The following is a 20,630-nucleotide window of genomic DNA, read 5'->3' as shown; positions in this document are numbered from 1 at the left end:
TGACTGTTCCCTGTCTGTTCCCTGTTTTCTGGCCTCTTCCAACCCTTCCCCTCCCTTCTCTCTTTCTTATCTCTCTCCCTCCACACTCCTTCCCTCAATCCCTCGTCTCCCTTGTCTCCCTTCATCTCTGCTTCTCCCTCTCTCCTCTTCCCTCTCTTGCCCTCCAGAGCCCTTCAGTGCGGATGTGTGGGTGATGATGTTCGTGATGCTGTTGCTGGTGTCAGCAGTGGCTGTGTTTATATTCGAGTACTTCAGCCCTGTGGGCTACAACCGCTGTCTGGCTGACGGCAGAGGTGAGAGGCCTCGGCTACGCGCATGCGCACACATACACACACACCTTTGCACACACATGCTCCCAAATGCCGAAATTTCACTACTGTGAGAGGATGTTGATGTAAAAGGATGCAGACACTCTCTTCAGTTGCCACAGCCTTACTACCTCCACTCCTCACTCTTCTTTTAAAACACACCAGATAGCAGAACAGATTGAAGTTGAAGTTACCAGTGACATTATACCGCTGCTCTGCTCAGAGTGGGATTTTACTTCCGAGAGAAAGTTATATTTCTCAGCGCTCACCTCCTGCTATGAGTTCATGAGGATGCAGCTGTTAAAATGAGGTGTTTTGATAAAGAATCATGATGTTTTTCTTCTATTTGGTGTGAAAGTCATAGCTCAAACGCATACACCAGCTTAACTAGATAGACCAAAAATAATATATTTTCTGGCATCACCGTTTTTTTGCCATTTGCAATAATTCAGAACTTAAATGGTAACCCTGGATGTTTGTGAAATGTAACCTTCAGCCCCCATTACAGTTTATGTTTTTTTAAATTGTTTGTCCTCTTGGTTTGCTTCTCTGACAAAAAAACATGTGAAAGCAAAGCTGTTGATCAGCCGACTTGGAAATCACGGATGTTTCCAACAGCACATGAACGCAGCAGTTTGGGCCAAAAAAAAAGAAAAAAGAAAAAAAAAAAAATCATCCAATGGCGGAAATCCCAGATCTAGATTACCTCCAAAATGTAATAAACTGATCCTTTGTCCACCAAATCTCAGGCCAATCTGTTCATAACTTTTCTAAATTACTTGCTAATGAACATACAAACATACGGGGGAAAACATAACCTCCTTTCAACTTTGCTGGCAGAGTTAATCTGGTCTGCGCTCGGGGAAGCGTCGTATGCAGAGAACATCTTTGTTGGAGATTTGGTCACCCAGCTGATCAGTGGTGGCTGGGCAGAGCTCCAACTAGCAATTTAGACGCTCTGATTGCTTGCTTTAAAATGTGGCTCAGTACAACTAACACGGGTAGGAGAGGTTTGGAAGTTAATGCGCCCTGTCGGTAATAATAACAAGGTGGATAATGGTAGTAGACACACACTCACAGCAGGCTGGCTCTGTATGTAGACCAGACATCCTCCCTGACCCCCTGCCCTCATTCTCCTCCACACCGCTCTGCGTTTACCCTTCGCAGGTGTGTCTCGTAGTATGGCATGCATTTGAACACACCTCCAAACAGTGCTGCTTCTCACACCGGACAAGCGATTTGCATGCATTTCCATATTTTCAGAAATCACGTGTCAGCTCTGACGGCAGCGGGCTAGTTTTTGTATTAGATCTCCCCAGCCAAAAAGATAAGAAATAAGAAAAAAATCAATGTCTTCCCACCACTCTCTCTCTCTGATGTGGATATATATAGAGACAACCGCTATCTTTTTTTTTTTTTTTTTCCATTCCTCTCATCCTTCATCATGTTCTGGTGAAGATATACTCCTCCCTAAAGCGCTGTTCTCTTCTGTGTGTCTCCTTGTTTTATCTGCTTGTAGCGCTGTGGGAGTGTGGTATCACAGAGAGTGCAGATTGAAGTTGGGACTCAGAGGGTTCGACGTGATAATGTATCGATGGCCAATTACAGATTTGTCTAAGTCTTTGCCCATTTGACCAAGTTCCTGGCAAAGTTCACAAAGAAAAAAAAAAAATTGGCACAACAATGTCAGTTTTGCCCATGGATAAAAGTGCCAACAATACTGCTCAAGCGCATGCACACTTTCTCTCTCTTCGCTCTCTCTTTGTTTCTCTGTCTCTCTCACACACACAAACAGCACAAACTGCTTTAAATCCAACGGCTAATCACAGCATAATGGCTGGTATGAGCCGATCTGCTTCCTGATGCTCTCAAATCCAGATTCTGACCTACACCAAATCAAAAAACAGCGTCTCCTCTGCACTCCCCTGTGTTGTAACTTACATGAAAACAGCAAGCGTTAAATCTGAGTTGTCTGCAGACCAAGGAAACTTAACAGAGTGCCTGACTAAACGTTATTTTCGAGTAGACACAGAACTCAAGTAAGAAAGTTGATGTCATTACACCAAACTGTTGTGAGCATCCTGTAATCCCGTCTGTGTTCCTCCAGAGCCTCACGGTCCGTCCTTCACCATCGGCAAGGCCATCTGGCTGCTGTGGGGTCTGGTGTTCAACAACTCTGTGCCCGTGCAGAACCCGAAAGGCACCACCAGTAAGATCATGGTGTCGGTGTGGGCCTTCTTCGCTGTCATCTTCCTGGCCTCCTACACGGCCAACTTGGCTGCCTTCATGATCCAGGAGGAGTACGTGGACCAGGTGTCTGGTCTCTCCGACAAAAAGGTACCGAGGAAGGTTGAATGCATGGATGGATTCGTGAAATGAGGACAGAAGGATGCTCAAACATCTTTGCTTTCATTATGCACACAGAAAAATAATGGTTCTTCAAAAGACTATATGGTTTCATGAAGAGCCATCAAGTACTTTTTTATTTCATGGATGGCTCATCATCTAAAAAATTAATAATGTTTTTTTTTTTTTTAACAATTTAAAAGGGTCCTTCACAAACTATTTTGGAAAAAGTTCTTTAGAAAACCATTAAGGATGGGTCTTTGAAGCACCTTTGGGGATTCCTTGAACCATTTACAGAAATGGTTCTCTTGTCGTGCCACTTCAAAGAATTATTTTCGGTTACCCCTTGAATTTTCCTTTAAGAAATGAGAATTAACTGCTGTTTCCATGTGCCTTTTCTCCTCTCTCTTCTTTGAAGAACCATTGCTGGCTCCTCAAAGAATCGTTTTCATGGCTCTTTGAGGCAGCTTTGATCCATGTAAAGAAATGGTTCTTCTGTGTAGTCTGAAAAGTTCTTTGTGGAACCAGAAAAGGTTCTCCTATGGTATTACTCTGAAGAACCATTCTAGGTTCCAGTTAGCACCTCAATTTTTCTGTGTACAGCTTCAGTTAGCCGTTTTGCAGCTCTCTCCTCTTCTTGTCTCTTCTTTTTCTTGCATCTTCACACCCTGGAAAATGTAACATACTGGAGATGTTTTCATGTCCCACAATCACACTCCCCGTCTTCTGCCCTCAGTTCCAGAGACCCAACGACTTCTCGCCGCCATTTCGTTTTGGCACCGTCCCCAATGGAAGCACAGAGAGAAACATCAGGAACAATTATCCAGAGATGCACTCCTACATGGTCAAATTCCATCAGAGGAACGTCAACGAGGCGCTGCAGAGTCTGAAGACTGGGTGAGGAGCTGTAGTTTAAAAAAAAAGCCAAAAAAAGTCTGATATCACAAAATTGTAAAAAATTATGGAACTATTTTTGAAAGATAGCTAGTAAGTCAGAAGTTCTCAAACTCACTCATGTGAAAGACCCTGAAAATAAATGCAAAAGTAGACCACAGACATCCCATTTTGACCCGACGAATCTCCTCTGAGAAGACTTTTGCTGTCAGGACGTGGGTTAAGCCTCTAAGTCACACTATAATCACTAGAAATTATGATTAAAAGACTCCTGGTTGTCCTTGGACCCCAGTTTGGGAGTCACTCACCTAAGTCCTTAACTGAAAAAATAACTCTTGTGCAGACATTTACACAGGAAGCCTTTATAGTTTAGAGAGATTAAATGATGAAACTCAGGTAATGAATTCCATAATAGGTCCATGAAAGTGGATATCTTTAATGACATGTTTTATAGTGGTACATAGCATACATGTAGTGTAAATGACTGAGTGGTTATTATATTATAATCGACAGTTCATGTGGTGTTGCATTTTAAAATTGTGAAACAAAGTACTGTTGAATTTTGCCTGTTTTCCTGTGAACATATTGCAGCAAAATAACTCCTGTAATTCTTCCACTCCCCCTCTTCACTTTTCATTAAGTGTGTCTTTACGCCGTTCTGTGTGCCAGCTCCAGCCTTTGGCAAACCAAGTGGAAGTCTATTACACTTATCAGCAGCTTAGTGCTACTTAACAGGTTAATTGGAAAGTTGTAGCTGTGGTGTCTGCCGCCCGAGCTCTAATTAATTGTAACCTGTCTCTCTGCCTGTCTCTTTTTCATTAGCAAACTGGACGCTTTCATCTACGATGCGGCTGTGCTGAACTACATGGCTGGCAGGGATGAGGGCTGTAAGCTGGTGACCATCGGTAGCGGCTACATCTTTGCTACCACCGGGTACGGGATCGCGATCCAGAAGGAGTCGCTCTGGAAGAGACACGTGGATCTGGCAATCCTGCAGCTCTTTGGAGACGGTGAGGCGACATGCCGCTTGATCCCTTCTCCCTTTGGTTCGCTCATAGACACTGAGCACCGTGATACATTCAGCAAACAGAAACAGATCAAGCAGACAGCTATGCGTTTTTTTATAATTATTTTGTGATGGGGCGTACATTGAATTACTGTGAAAGATGCATCAGATATTAATTGAAACAATGCCATATTTTACCAGGCATGGAGCCAGGGTGGGACCAGGAAAGAGGTTGTTTCTTTGAAGCTTCGATGTTGCCGGGAAATGCTGCAGCAGTGGCCAGACCCAACCCGTATTAATGCACATTTAATGACTGTAAAACCAGAAAAAAAGTGAGATAGTTGCTTAGGCTTTACTTTTTTTCTCATTCATATATTATTTAACGATTTTATCCTTCTTGGAGTTTTACATTTCGTTTCCTCAAGAGAATAACACAGTCCCGATCGTCAAGACATAAAGTTGGACCAAGCCAGCTGAGCCAGAATTGACTCTTGTCAAACCAGGTTTCAAGTAGCAGGCTAAGTGCTAATGTGACATTACCTCTGATTGGCATCACCGACCACAGGTTTGAATCTAGCATTATATTATTTCTGGTTTGAGCAGCTGATTGGACAAGAGGCTTTTGAATAACTTACATAAATTGCCACCTATATATAAGGACCAGACTACAGGGAAAGGCAAAAAAAAAGACGAGGTGACAATTTTGTTTTCAAGCAGCGCTGGAGGGACAAGTAACAGAGGCTGAAGTTATTTATGTATATCTGTGCATGGTAAAGTATCTGTAAGAATGATTTCCTGACACTTAAGCAAAAATAGCCTACTCATACAGAAGTCATTTTCTGTTCTGCTCTGTTCAGGATAAGAGCTGGCAGAGGTTAGTGTAAGTCTCACATCAAAGTTTTACTTACAGGCTTTCAAGAGCAAGTGAGCCAAGAAATGTGTGTCTGGGACCGCAATTTTGGTGGTTAATTAGTTTTGCAAACCAAATGCAAGTCCACTCTCGTGTACGTCAAGCACAGACAGGGAGAGGTAAGACAATGCTGCTGAGAATGTAAGCTGAGATTCAGCTCCACCTTGGGGGCTCTATGCTTTATGATCATGCTTGGCTTTTATGGGACAATGTCCAAGCTCTCCGGGGCTTGTTCCCCTGAAACACACTTTGTTCCTGTCAGCTCTAGCTGGAACATTAATGAGTCTTAGAACGAGAAAGGAATGAAATGAAATGTTAAAAAATGTCCATTCTCTTAACCCATAAAACATACAGCATGCTTTATGATCTTTAAGCAAAAAACTCTCAATCATAAACAACTCAAAATGTCACAGACAACAGCAATTTGCCGAGTTTATCGACTATAACAATCTAATCTCACTATACCCCATCTTGATATACAGCTCACCTCAGAATGGTATTGGAAGTGTAGTGCAAGTAGGTTTGGTGTGTGTGTGTGTGTGTGTGTGTGTGTGTGTGTGTGTGTGTGTGTGTGTGTGTGGTAGCTAGTTTATTTAGGCATGCTGCAGCGTGTTGTGAGCATCCTGAACCAAGGGCCCTCCAGGGCCCACTATAGTGTGTCCCAGTTAGGGGCGCCAGTATAGCTCCTGGTGTATTTCTACACTTTGTGTGGGTATGGCTATGTGTGTGTGTGTGTGTGTGTGTGTGTCTGTGTGTGTGTGAATATGGGTCAGCCCTCTGAAAATGAGAGTGCCTATGTGTGTAAGTGAGATCAGAGCAATGTTGTGAATTTGTCTATGTATGCTATACTTGTTTATTTTTATCAGCCTACATACAACTCAGTAAAAGTCTCATCCATATATTGTTTCTACCATATTGATCGTGACTCCAATTGTTTACATCCACGTTCGGCTCTAAGTGCACTCTTTCAGATGTGTGTATGGGAAACAAAACTTGCATGAACACGTGTGTATGTGTGTGTGTGTGTGTGTGTGTTTGAATATGGGTCGGCACGCGGTAACATCCCCCTGTGCCACTGCACCAGCACTCGAACACCAACCAAGCGGCCCTGTCTCACCCCTCTCAGGATTTCAATGTCACTTTGCCACGCCTCGCCATCCACTCCCCTCCTGGTGGCCTAGAAAGCGATCAGACTCACGTGGAGAGCCCAGAGGCCTGGTACCGAGGCTGGCAGGGAGTCTGGATACTTTGACGCAGGCCTGAGCAAAAAATATATCACAGCTGTCGTGACAAAAAAAAAAAAAAAAAAAAAAATTATAACCACAGTTTTGATTTGCGTTTTTCCAATTCTCACTTAAATTGAAAATTTTAAATGGTCATTTAAATGTTGCCTTTCCTGCGCCCTCTGTCCTTGAAACTCTATGAGAGACTTGCTGCACAATTTCAACAATACTGGGCTTCATTTAAAACTAATTAGTTACTTTACTTTGTTATTTGCATTAAAATGTAAGTAGCTATGTTGCATAGTGTAGTATACCTTTATATTACCCTCTTCAAATACATGCCCTACCAATATGACCTTTGTGTGATGTAGTTATTATTTTGTAAATGAGGCACACAGCTATTGCTTTGTCTTTTGCTGAGTAAATTTTCTTTTTGTTTTCATTTAGATGACATTTTTCATTTGTGCTGAAAATGAAACAAAACACAATAAAATAAAAAAATAAAAGCAACATTATTTAGAATGAGTAAATTACTAAGTGTCCATCACATGCCATACGGCTGCCACGGACAGACAGATGCTAATTTTAGATGCCGGTATTGCTTCTTTCCTGTGGTAAAATGGTGGTTGGTTGCGGTTCACTATCAATTTCTTCACAGAGGGTGCTGTGTGATTGTGTTTGTGTGTGTGTGTGTGTGTGTGTGTGTGTGTTTTCTTGCAAGCCTTTGTGTGTGTGCGATATCTCTGTCTCCGAGTTTGTATGCTGCGGAGTGTCTTGTTGATGCTCAGGGGCCAGCCAGCACTCCAGTGCAAGAGTTGTGCTGACGTGTGACGACGGTGCCTGAATGTATGATTAATTAACCAACCAATGTCTGTCCCGCCACAGTCGGCTTTGATAGAGAACAGCTACTGATGAAACAGAAGGTGACCCACAAAGAGACCAGAAGCTCAGGGACCAGCATCAGACACAGAGACTGACACACACACACGCACACGCATACCCATGCAGAAACACAAATGAATGCACGCACACGCCGGCATGCACACGCAATCTGCATAGATGCACGCATAATGACACTGAAGCATTTGCATATTGTTAGGTAAGCACCCGCATGCACACAGGTTACTTCCTGCATTCAGAGTAGCCTCTCATCCATGTGACAAGTGAAATGTAGATGATGTACCGTACATGCGGCGGCACATGCAACTTTCTAAATTGTTCCTCCCTCTCTCTGCGGTGGAATCTGCTGTGAAAACCGCCATACTTCACTTCTAACTTCTGCATCATCCTTTCTCCTCCTATTCTCCCCTGCTCCCCCCATTTCCCTTCTTCTCTTCTGTTGCATCACTTTCACCATCCCTTGTGTCCTCCAATACCCATCCTGTTATTACATCATATCCCTCCTTTCTCCTCTATATTTTACATTCCCACTTTTTCCGCACCCTTCCTTTTAATTCAATCCCCCATTGAATTACCAAAATAAAAAAAAAAACTTCTCTTCATATCACCATGCCCATTCTCTTTTCCTCTTCTTTCTCTCTCGTCCAAATTTCCCTCCTTCCTCATCTCCGTCCTCCTGCCACCTTTTGGTCACTCCACTTCCCTGCCCATCACTTCTTCCCCCTCTTATCCTTCTTATCCTCCTTCTCTCGCTTCCTCTCCCTGCAGGTGAGATGGAGGAGCTGGAGGCCCTGTGGCTGACGGGCATCTGCCACCACGAGAAGAACGAGGTGATGTCCAGCCAGCTGGACGTGGACAACATGGCCGGTGTCTTCTACATGCTGGGCGCCGCCATGGCTCTGTCGCTCATCACCTTCATCTGTGAGCACTGGTTCTACTGGCAACTGCGCTTCTGCTTCATGGGCGTGTGCTCCGGCCAGCCCGGCTTCGTCTTCTCCATCAGCAGGGTGAGACGGGGCGGGACGGGAAGGAAGGAGCTATGGGAAGCTGGAGTTTTAGCTGAGCCACACAGTGAAACCCAGATCAGCGTTCAATATTATTTGCAAATTATTCCTATGGAGTGATTTAACAGCACTGGATTGATTGGGTTTTGTGTTTGAGAGTCAGTTTAGTGTTTCTTTCTTTTGTTTACTGACTTATCTGAATTTTAAGCACCCGTCCAGCACTTACATTGAGGTATGACACAATCTCAAGTATGTAGTGTATTTAAAGAGAAGAACAGGCGCTACCCAGCTAGCTTTAAAAGATGACATGTCAGTGTATCAGTAGGAATGGGGTGTTTGGGTCGTGAAGTCCCTTCTCAATGGGCAGCAAAGCAGTGCCGTCTTTACACCTTTGTAGGACCTAGAAAAAAAACAATTTGGGGGCACTCTTGCGTTTCACCATGAATAGATCAGTGTAGGTCCAAAAGATGAACTACCTTAAAGATTTTTATCTTGCCCTCCAAACAAAAGTCACTTAATTTTTATTTTATTTATTTATTTTTATTACTATTTTTTAACAAAAATTTGGGGTAATTTTATGGCAAATTTTCTTGTAATATAATTTTAAATCTATAATTATAATACTAATAATAAGTATTGTTTTATGGCCATTTCTTTACTAGTCTTTATCATTTTCAATGTGTTTGTTTGATTGTTTTATAGCAAATTTCAGGTCATTTTCTTGTACTTTATTTTTAATAATTTCTTGCGAATTTGCTCATGACCTTTTTCTCCATGTTCTTGAAAGAAATCAGGTGAATTTGCTCAGATTTCAAAGGGTGTATTGGGGAAAAAAAAAAATATTGCTTTTGGGGGCCCTGTATTGAGGAAGGATTGTTGCATTCAATCTGCCTGTGGACCCGGCAGATCTGGAGGAACGACAGGAAAATGAGAGGTTTTGGGGACAAAAGGGGGTCAGAGTGTAACATGAAATAAATGGATACATGAAGAAGTTTATATTGAAGTTAACACACTACTGACAAATCGTGGAAATGTACTGAAGGATGGGTGCCAATACAGGGCTGCAGCCAAAGTCAACAACAACAAGCACACTCTGATGATCGTGCATCACCGGGTCACAGAATGACTATAAACAAAACATCCAAATAGATTACAATTCATCATTTTAGCTCTGTGCCACCCGGCTCGTCCCGGTCTGTAAAGTCACCTTCAGTCCTTCACTGTTCATCCTTACATCATCAGCTTTACTGAACCTAATGTCCCTTAAATGAGAGTGCCTTATTCTTGGAAAAAAGGCTCCAGTCCATAAAGAGCTGGCAGGGCTTAGAGACCCCTACAACTCTAAGTGAGTCCTATGTGACTCCCGGTTCAGAAGTATACTGTACAGATGTTTATATATCTATAGTAGCTTTCTCCTTTTGTTTTGACACTTAGGCCCCTCTGCCATCTAGGGGTAAATATTTACAAAATGTTGAGCCGAAATCAATATTTCACTCAACAAAAATCAGCCGCAGAAACGGAGAGGGTAGATTACTGGATCCCGGGAGAGCAAAGTCACCCCCGAGGTATTTGATTTGCATTCCAATTGTTTTGACATGGCTTCGGTGTAATTCACTGTGTGCCTCTGAAGGTGAACCGCTGCAGGCTAAACCACGTGGCTAATTTACAGCGGAGAGCCACACACCGCTGCTCTCTCCCTCCATTTGACATGCCGCTGTGGTGCGGCGGCTGTTTGTGCCAGGAAAGCAACACCACAGAAAAAAAAAAAAAAAAAAAAAGAGCACAACTCTTCCTCCCCTCCTCGACTCTAATATTACGCTTCAGCGCCCAACTTTGATTATTTTGTATGGTGTTAATTTAGCGTTATTGCTGCTGCGTTGTTGATGTTTGCGTGTGCATGTCCACGTCCGTGTGGCTGCAGAACAAATGTCAGCTGCAAAATGCCAGTTGACTTCTCACTGGGAAGACAGACTGGTCGGAGCTGTTGTTGATTATTACATCATTATCATTTGTATGGTAACTGGATGTGAGAGCAATTATGTTTTGTGTAACATTCACTGATTGCTCTCATTTGCAGAAATTACTGCTCTGTTTTTGCGACAATGTGACAACATGAATGAATGTTGTGTGGCCTCAAATACAGCGAGATGATTCAGTACGTTAAAATATTCAGGGGAAAAACATTCAATGAGCGCATTGATTTGCATTCGTAGCACAGAACTGGGGCGTAGCAAAATGACAATACTGGAAATTACAGTTTATTGTCTTTCCACAATCCTTGGCCATAGCATCACATCATCTCCCTCTCATTTACTTAGATGTTTTTTCCCCATCCCCGGTCATTTCTTTTTTCTTTTTTCTTTTTTCTTTTTCTCCCCCTCTCTTGCTCTGCCACTCAGATTGATTCCGCTTTTTTAATTTCACAGCGTAATCCAATAAACTTTACTATTATTGCTGCAATTAACATTTAAGCTCGACAGTGTAAAAATGAGAAATCAGTCACGGTTGGCGTGAGTCACGTGGTTTCGGTCATGGTTTCATGGTCGGTTAGCGTTTCCTGGCCTCAGAGGGGCTCAGAGGTTGTGTTAGCAGCTGTCTCCTGGCTACCTGCTCCTCCAGGGCCCACCTGCAACACTGAAACAAATTAATTATATCGATTTGAAAAGCCCCTAATGACTTTAGAACAGTAAATGTATTAGAGGCTTAATCACTGCCTCCTCTTTTCATAGCCTTCACATTACATCATGGCTAAGTTCATTTGCATGGAGTGCCATGCACCGTGCCACACACATCGTCAGTCTTCTGCTCCATTCAACGCTGTGAGCTGTTGCATGTCCTGCACACGCTCATGTGGTGTACATACGGGGCAGGTAGTTATTTATTGATTTCCAGCTTGTGTGTATCAGCGTAATCGCTTAGATTTTGCTGCGATACCCTGGTGGAATTTCATTTTTTACAAACCCTCAGGCCAGAGTTATTGCCATTCACACATCCTACCCAAATAATCAGATACTGTAGCGCTGGGCTGCCAGCAGCCTGCCAACAGTTACATTATGTGGGCATGCGGAGGAGACAAACTCTCTGTTGAATATGAAGCAGCAATCACTGCTGGAAATGTCCAGGACTTGATGCTCCGTGTTATTCAGCTGCTGTTGTGGTCATGGTTGATGTAGTCGCTGTGTGTGTTTCTGAGAGAGAGAGAGTTCAAACACCACACAAATGTAAATCCTCGCCGTGCCGTGATATGTCAGCACCGCTCAGTATAACAGAATTTTGTCATATTTGACAGTTGGACCCTAATGAGCAAAACTTATTTCAAGATAAAGATGGATGCCTTTGGAAAATTCAGCCTGAAATGGGATGACGTCATGTGGAGGACGTGTGTTTGTGTGTTTGTGTGTGTGTGAAACTCAATACTTAAGAGGCAGATTCCACATAAGGTGGTGAGTGCTTAGGACAATAAAAGAAGAAAACAAGAAATCAGAGGATGAAGTGATGGGAACAGAGGGAGAACAAACAGCATAAACAGGCAGATGGACAGAAAAAACACAGATGAGACAGACAACAAATAGATAAACATGCAGAGGCGGGGTTAAGTGCAAGGGGAAAAAAAAAAAAAAACAAGCTTAGTGGCAGTATATATTTACCCTTGCTTAGAGATTCCCATCTAAACCAAATATTTTGAATATGTCATGATACTAGGTATGCCAGCTTTTACACAATTGGATGTTAAGAGAAAATGGACAGAACTTTAATAATACCTAGCATGAAAAGGAGACTGCTATCGCCCCTGTGAATGCCTGGATGGCTGTGTGTATCTATTTGACCCGAGTGAGGAATGAAGGCCTTTTTTCAGTGAAGATGCCATCTGTCTCTTATTTACTACCAGTAAGTGGCTGTGGAAAGGTGAAGCGAGGGTCAAAGAGTCATTTTAGTGGATAAAAGGAGGAGGCGGGAAAGAGTTACAGCACTATAACCAAACAACAGACAAAGAAGATGGAGCATTTGACAAGCCCGTGACCCCTAACCTCCTGGACCTGTGCCGTGGCAGGCAGGACAGAGGTCATCTGAACTTTGATCTTTAGCGGCGACCGTGGCATCTCTTTATTTCCACAGTCATCTGTCGGCTTCCACAAAACAACATGCAAAATCATTGTTTGGAATTGATTCGCTCCTTGGCCGTCCCTATCTGTCACGGCTCGCTCGGCGTTCCTCTGTACATCCATTTTTATCTGAATATTGTATCGTACATCACCGAATGCAAATGGAGCCGTTTGTCTCTTTGTCACTGTAACGCTGGGCCGGCGTCCCCTCGGCTTGGCCCTTCTCTCCGGAGTCTTAAAGGGGATTGTGGATTGTGGACTGTGGCATGTGCTGTTAAGGCGAAGTGGAAGGCTGAGGTATTTAATAACTGCCAGAGGGTATTGTTCCGCTGAATTCTAATCACATTGATTAGAAATATTGACCAATGGGACTCAGGGGTTTTATAGCCCCTCTGCCTTTATCAATCATCCACCATCCACCTGTCCTCTCTGAGGCTATCCTTATGCTCGCTTATACTCTCTCTCTCACACACACACAACCACCATTTAATATATGTTACTGTCCATAAATTAGTTGTATTCTGCACGTATCTCTATTTTTACACGCTATTTAGATACGGAGCAAGCTGTGTGCGGCATCAACATAAAAAGCCATAAAGAATCATACTCTTTTATCTCCCTATCTATATGCTGAAAAAATGCAATCATAAATCATAAATCAGTTTTACACAATTTGCCATTTCTCATTATTACAATTAATAATTTTCTTTCTTTTTTTTTTTACTTTAATGCTGCAATAATCAAAGTTGCTGAGACGATTTAGAACTACACTCAGTGAAATTATGTCCATGTGTTTTTTTTTATGTCCATGTGTTCAAACAGGGGAGTTTAATATTGTGCAATGCAATATCAGTGAAATGATGGTGTAACTCAACACCAAGAGTTAACTTTCTTTCCTTCCCCACACAGGGCATCTACAGCTGCATTCACGGGGTCCAGATTGAGGAGAAGAGCAGCTCGGCATTGAACTCCCCATCAGCCACCATGAACAACACCCATTCCAACATCCTGCGCCTCCTCCGCACTGCCAAGAACATGGCCTCCCTGTCTGGAGTTAACGGCTCACCTCACAGCGCTCTGGACTTCATCCGCCGCGAATCCTCCGTCTACGACATCTCCGAACACCGACGCAGCCTGGCAGGCCACTCAGACTGCAAGGCTCCGTACATGCCAGAGGACAACATGTTCAGCGACTACATCAGCGAGGTGGAGAGGACGTTTGGCAACCTCCACCTGAAGGATAGCAATCTGTACCAGGACCACTACCTGCATCACCACACCGGCTCCGCTCTCGGGCTCAGCGGACCTCCGCCCAACAGGCCGCACAGTTTGGGCAGCGCTAGTTCTCTGGAGGGCGGCATGTTCGACTGTGACAGCTTGGGCGGAGGGGTCGCCCCTATTTTCACAACCCAACCCCGCTCAGCGCTGACCCACAGGAACATGAGCAAGTTTGACCTGCTGTCTGGACAAACGCCGCCCCCGAGTCAGGGCTTCAAGGGAGGCCTGCCAGACCTCTACGGGAAGTTCTCTTTCAAGGGAGGAGCCTCAAGTTCAAGTTACATCCCGGGCCACAGCTACTGCGGAGGGAGAGGAGATGACGAGGGGAATATACGCTCAGATGTCTCGGACATTTCCACGCACACAGTAACCTACGGAAACCTTGAAGGCAACGCCAAGAAGCGCAAGCAGTACCGTGACAGCCTGAAGAAGAGGCCGGCGTCGGCCAAGTCCAGACGGGAGCTGGACGAGATTGAGCTGGGCTACAGGAGGAAGCCCTACCACATCAGCCACCACCACTACCATGGCCACCGCTCTGCCTCCCCGCCGCTACTGCCCACTGAACGCAAGAGAGGAGGAGGGGGAGGAGGAGGAGGAGGTGGAGGAGGTGGAGGAGGTGGAGGAGGAGGAGGAGGAGGAGGAGGAGGAGGAGGAGGGAATAATGGTGGGAATTCTTATCTATTCAGAGACAAGGAGAGCGTCAGGGATTTTTATTTGGACCAGTTTCGACCCAAAGAGGGCGTCCCTCAGTGGGAACATGTGGACCTGACGGATGGCCCTGGGGGCAGAGATGGAGGAGTGGGCGGGGGGACCTGCACCTCCTTGGTTCCAGTGGACGACTTCCTGAAGAGCAAACCCAAGAAACAAGATTCAAAGAGTGGCGGAGGCACCGGGCTGGCAGGGGGAGATTGGGAGTGCCGAAACTGTCGGTCTGGCGGCGGAGGAGGGGGCAAGCAGATGTCCCTGCACGGGGGGAGGGGGTGGTGGAGGGAGTATCAGTGGCGGATATGGTGGAAGTATTTGTGGGTCCTCAGGTGGGGGAAACAGCCGCCCCAGCTCCGCCACCTGCATGCGCTGCGAGGGCTGTAAAAAGACAGGCAACCTCTACGATATCAGCGAGGACAACAACCACCTCTTGGAACAGATGGGGGGAGGGCAAGGTGGGGGAGGAGGAGGGATGGGTGCAGGCCCCCAGTCTCAATCTCAGGCCCAGCAGCGGAGGAAAGCTGCAGGATTCGGCAAGCCGCTTAGGCGGCAGCACTCCTACGACGCATTTGTTGACCTGCAGAAGGAGGAGTCAGGTGGAATGGGGAGTTTGATGGGAGGTATAGGAGGAGGTGGAGGGATGGGTGGTGCGGGTATGGGAGGGATGCTGCCCCCACCCAGGAGTGTTAGCTTGAAGGAGAAAGAGCGTTACATGGAGGGCGCCAGCCCCTTTGCACACATATTTGAGCGTCACGGGGGTTCGGAGAGAGAGAGGGAAAGAGACAGGGACCCGCTGTTTTACGGAGGTGATAGTCAGAAAGGAGCCGGCTCGCCGTTCAGCCTGTTCAGAGGCGGTGAGGGACTCCACCGTCGCTCTATAGGAGAGAGAGACATGAGAGACAGGGATAGATCTTTGATGGAAGGAGGAGGTGGCGCTGGATTCTCCTTATCCAAATCTCTTTACCCCGACCGGGTAAACCAAAACCCCTTTATACCCACTTTCGGTGATGATCAGTGTCTGATGCATGGAGCCAAACAATATTACATGAAAAAGCAACAGCAACAGCAGCAGGTCGGCCAAAACAGCCGAAGTGACTTCAGGGGCCCAATGGGCGTGACGTCTTATCTGCCAGCGTCAGCCACGGCCGGGGTGATGTCCAATGTGACCCCCCGGTTCCAAAAAGAGCTCAGTTTGGGCGGGATGAACCACCACGGCTCCATGCTGGGGGTCGGCCCACCACGTCCTTTCAATGGAAGCAACGGCCATGTGTACGAGAAACTCTCAAGCATTGAGTCTGACGTGTGAAAGAGGGAAGAGGAGGAGGGGATGAAGGCAGGGGAGAAGGGGCAGAGGAGTAGAGGGATGTAGTGTTCGGGGATCAGGGATGATTATAAAGATATTGTCCACACACTGCAGCCCTAGCCCACAGTGAGGGAACAAAAGAAGGTAAAAGAGGAGAGAGCCGGAGGATCAAAGACTGAGCGGCGAAGGTAAAGACTGTGAAAAAGCAGGATGAGAGAAAGAGAGAAAAAAAGGTTTGATTTTGCTAAAAGGGATCTGAAGTCTGAACAAAGGAAAATCTAGATGAAAATCAGGACACAAGGAGATGGGATACGTTAACCCTCTCTCAGAAATGGCCAAAGTGACTAATATACCCACGCACAGTCAAATAGCAATCGCCCCCCCCCCAACCTCACAAACACACTCAACTCAAGTACATCCGTTCATCCACCAGTGAGGCAGAAATCAATGTACTTGGTTATTATCGCAAAGAGGCGACACCTAATCTTCGTTTGATATTGGACGCGTGAGCCTGGTGAGATTTGATGGCTGTCTGGGAGCTCCTGCTGAGCGCTTATGAGGAAGGACTGTGAGAATGGAGAGAGAGGAGCGAACTGCCCATCTGCTCCTGTGTCACAGCAGAAAGGAGACATTGTCACGTTTACCAGAGCCCCGGCACAGGAGATGACTAGTGCTTCACTCTCTCGCTCGGAAAGAGGACAGCCTGGTCCGTCCATCTCTCTCCGTCCTGCACTTTCCCACTCTTCTGTACTCCCCCTCTCTTTTTCTCTGCCTCCCCTCCTCCTCCCATCCCCGACGCCAAAAGAGCCGCTCTCGTTTGCCATGAGAAATACAATCATGAATGATAATAAGATATTCTTACAGAAATAACAGGGTATAAGAACAACAATAATATTAATAACATTGTGAATAACAAAGATGTTAGTATTAATTACGATAATACTGTTTATGATATCACTAAATTTTTCTTGTTTTATGTTCTGTTGGTATAATATTTCACTGCTGTTTTAGTATCTGTAGTCGTATTCTTTGTCTGCCCCTGGTGGCAGCAGGAAGGTTGTTCCTAATTCAACCAACAAGCCAGAGAGACTGAGTCCTTAGCTCCTGTTTTTCTGTTTTCTGTAGGATATTTTACTCCATGCTCAAACATTTATTTGCTCTTAATGGGAAAAAAAAAAAAAAAACGTTGCAAGACATGTTTTGAAGAGGGCTGACAGGTCCTTGTTTGATGTTTCAAGAGGTTCTAAATGCAAGTGAACACACATGCCCACACACACTCTTACACACTTACACTCACACACACACACAGGCTTGTTTGTCTGAAGTCGTGCTGGTCGACTCCTGTGAAAGACATGTCTCGTCGGAGGCTGATGGCTGAAGATGCTGAGAGGAAGGACGTGCCTTAGCGGTCTCCAGTCGGTGTGTCGTCCAGATCGGATGCGCTCCTCGTACGGCGCCGGGAAAGGACCTGCATGCTCCGAGCCTGCTTGGTATTCTCTCCACCTGGAGGGGCAACCTTTTACGAGCCAAAGCTGCAGTTAAAATTTACTGAGAGCTCGAGAGACTGCCGGTGACGGTTTAGCCGCAAGATACAATGTGGGTTGCGGGGATGTTTTCTAACTGAACAGCATCGTTTCACATGACAAATACTGAGTAACCTTTGAGCATATTCCCCCGGTGTGTCTCACGTCACAACGCAACAAGCTTTAGACCACTTGATTTATTCAGGTTACACGATGACAGTCACCAGCCGGTTATGGCTCACTTTTTGCTACCTATCACGAGTATCTTGTACAAGGCATTACTTTTCGCTCACGTACGCCGGGCTATGCAGGCCTACGAGGCACACTCAGAAAGCGCTGTGGTGTAACACTTTGTTTGGACACTGTGTATGATTACTATATGCTCTGTCGTCGTTTATGTAGGTGACATACTAGAACATGTGCTGGTAACCGTCGTTGCCCGATGACAATGATATTGACAAACGCTTGAGTCGAGGAGGATGTCTACCTGAGAGAGAGGCGTCTCTTGTGCTGACCGAGGCGGCGCGAAGGCAGCCATCTTGAGAAAGCTTTCCGGCTGTTCACTTTGACTGATGCTGATAGTCCTCTTAGCTGGAGAGACCTCATTTATTGCACAGGACCTTTACTCGGTATAGGTTCAGGCTCTCAGTGGACATGCCTTATCATCCCACACCCCCTCCCCCTTTAGCTGTCTCGTGATGACTCATCATATTACTGTACAGACTAAAGAAGCTTCTATTAGTTATTTTAAAGGTTTGATCTTCGATTAGCTGGCGGCGTCAGAAGTTCAAGGGCTGCAGGAGATTGTGCCGGAGCGCTGGCCTGAGATTGGAGCTGCTCGAGTGTGTAGAGCGTGTTCTTTGTCATTGCTGACTCCTATCTTATACCCTGATCTAAATGCACCGATGTAATAGGTTGGTGCATGTGTGTGTGGAGGGGAGCAAATTGTGATTGAATGATATTTCCACTAACCTGCTGATAACTATTCATAAGTTCAGCATCATCTCCTCCTCCTCTCTCTCTTCCCTCGTTTCATAGATAACACTGTCACAGTGAGACCCATCGAGTTAGCCTTAAAATTAAACAGATTCATCCATCCATCGCCCCCATGACCCTCCTTAGAAATAGATGGGGATCGTTGGAATTTTTTATCCACACGCGCTTCGAAGGGTCAGGTCAAACATTATCAGTCCGATGGTGCAAGCGGGACACACGAGAACGGGAAACAAGGAGGAAATAAGAACGAGGAAAAGACTGAAATATGGAGTTAGCATCAATCAGTGTCAGCATTAGTATGTTAAACCTTTTCCTTGTAAATAAAATATTTAAAACTCTTTTCACTTTGTACAGTCAACAGACAGACAGGATGTAACTTTCAATATGTTTTACAGCAATTTAAGAAATAAACAAAACAATAAATAAAAACTCATAAAAACAAAAAACACATCGATAAAAATATGCAAAATATAGTTAAGACACAACTATTACTAATCATGATAAGTGATATAATTGAACCTCTTTTTTCTTTCGATCTCATGTTTACTTAATTATGATAGTTTACCAATTAATATACTGATTACTTTAAGAATTATGCTTTTGCTTATTTTCACTAAAGTGTTGGAAACAGGATAATTTACTGTAGGTGTAGACGTTTGGTGATAAAGGGGAAAGTTTAGTTTTAGAAGTCTGCTAAGTTTCCCTTGAATTGTGTTAGATTCTCTCTTTTTAAGGTAAGCTATTCTTCATGCTTTTCGAGATAAATGAAATTATCTACACATTTATGTAATACAATATTACATGTATACATAGATGATATTTGCATATAGAGGCAGTATATTGTGATCCTTCATTTTTAAGCAGCAATCCTTGTTAAGAACTTACAAGATATTTGTGTTTCGTTGCCCTTTTTTTTTTGTCCTGGGCTCTAATGGTGATCGCACACAGATTTTTTAGAGCCATCATTGGCCCGGCCTATCCTTTTCCCTTTCTATGTTTGGGATATACATCACTGTGGTAAAGGAAGACACACTCACACACACACACACACATACGTGCATTTGCACACACACAAACACGCACACTGGACATTTCCCAGTGTTGATGTTGTTAATATTGCTGAGGATTTCAGCACAAAACAGTGGAAAAACCAAGAATGAGTGTAGTTTCATCCATCTGAAGCTGAAATGCATTTGTGCAACCCCTTATCAAAAGGTGAAACATTTCTTTTGTCACGTCTCACGTCGGGTACAGTTGTTGTCACATGCAAAATTGTTGCTCTAGGACAATCAACTGCTACTACTGTCTGTTTTAGCCTCAATTTTATTGGAGTGTGTTATTTGACAGCTTGAGACACTCAAATGTTTTGGATATCTGTTCATTTTATGCAACTTTGTGCACTGCTTGTGTGTGAGACTTTTTTTTTTTTTTTTTTTTTTTTTTTTTGGTGCTTGTACTGTATGAGAGAGGAAATATGACTTGTAATTTATTGTGTACATATGCAATTTTGTCCCCATGCAGTCAGAAATGATTTCCTTGCTCTTTTTTTTTTTTTTTTTCTGTACGGCGCTGATTCCAATAAGTCTTCATAATCTTCTCCCCAGAACTGAGAGAAGGGATTCATCTCTCCTCTGTTTTCCTCTTCAACTGGTCCCATGTCTAGGGGGTTGATTGAAAAGTGAAAAATGTATCAGTGTGCGCATAAACTCTGTTAGGTTTGCATATTTTTCACATAACCCACCACGCTGATATTCCTCATTTGCAATAAACAGCATGACTAAACACAAATTGCTTTTATATGTGCCAATATATCAATTCGTGTTGTTTCTTTAGAAGTGAACAATCCATGTCAGAGTCGCATCGTAAGGCTGGCCAGGGACTTTGAGGAGGGGTGGGGGGGCAAACACCCTGTTTAGCCCAGTTTACACTTACAGTCGCTGTTTGGGAAGTCGAGGAACGCCTGACGCTGTGGTAAACATGCCACCATCAGGCCTTTTACCACCTCCAGCTGCTCTGCTCCACAGTCAGTGTGTCCAGGCCCGGCGATGGTGCAGAATAAGCAGGCAAGTCGCAGGTCTTTATTTCCCCGGAGGCCGTTTTGATCCCGCTCTCCCTTCTCTGCACACAGGCA

The 20,630-nt window shown here is 44.6% G+C and overlaps 1 protein-coding gene across 1 annotated transcript in view; it reads left to right on the top strand.

Annotated features, from left to right (window-relative positions):
* The window catches only part of grin2ba (glutamate receptor, ionotropic, N-methyl D-aspartate 2B, genome duplicate a), an 87,032-nt gene extending 71,049 nt beyond the window's left edge, over positions 1-15,983 (top strand). Inside the window, 8 exon segments of the mRNA XM_030058204.1 lie at positions 168-293; positions 2,416-2,645; positions 3,391-3,551; positions 4,371-4,558; positions 8,356-8,594; positions 13,604-14,537; positions 14,622-14,940; positions 14,942-15,983. Coding sequence (XP_029914064.1) covers positions 168-293; positions 2,416-2,645; positions 3,391-3,551; positions 4,371-4,558; positions 8,356-8,594; positions 13,604-14,537; positions 14,622-14,940; positions 14,942-15,983 — 3,239 coding nt within the window.
* The last annotated feature ends 4,647 nt before the right edge of the window (positions 15,984-20,630 follow it).

Source organism: Myripristis murdjan, chromosome 8 (genome assembly GCF_902150065.1).
Source record: "Myripristis murdjan chromosome 8, fMyrMur1.1, whole genome shotgun sequence".
Classification (NCBI taxonomy): domain Eukaryota; kingdom Metazoa; phylum Chordata; class Actinopteri; order Holocentriformes; family Holocentridae; genus Myripristis; species Myripristis murdjan.
The sequence above is the reverse complement of the archived record's forward strand: the minus strand, read 5'-3'. Positions and strand labels throughout refer to the sequence as shown.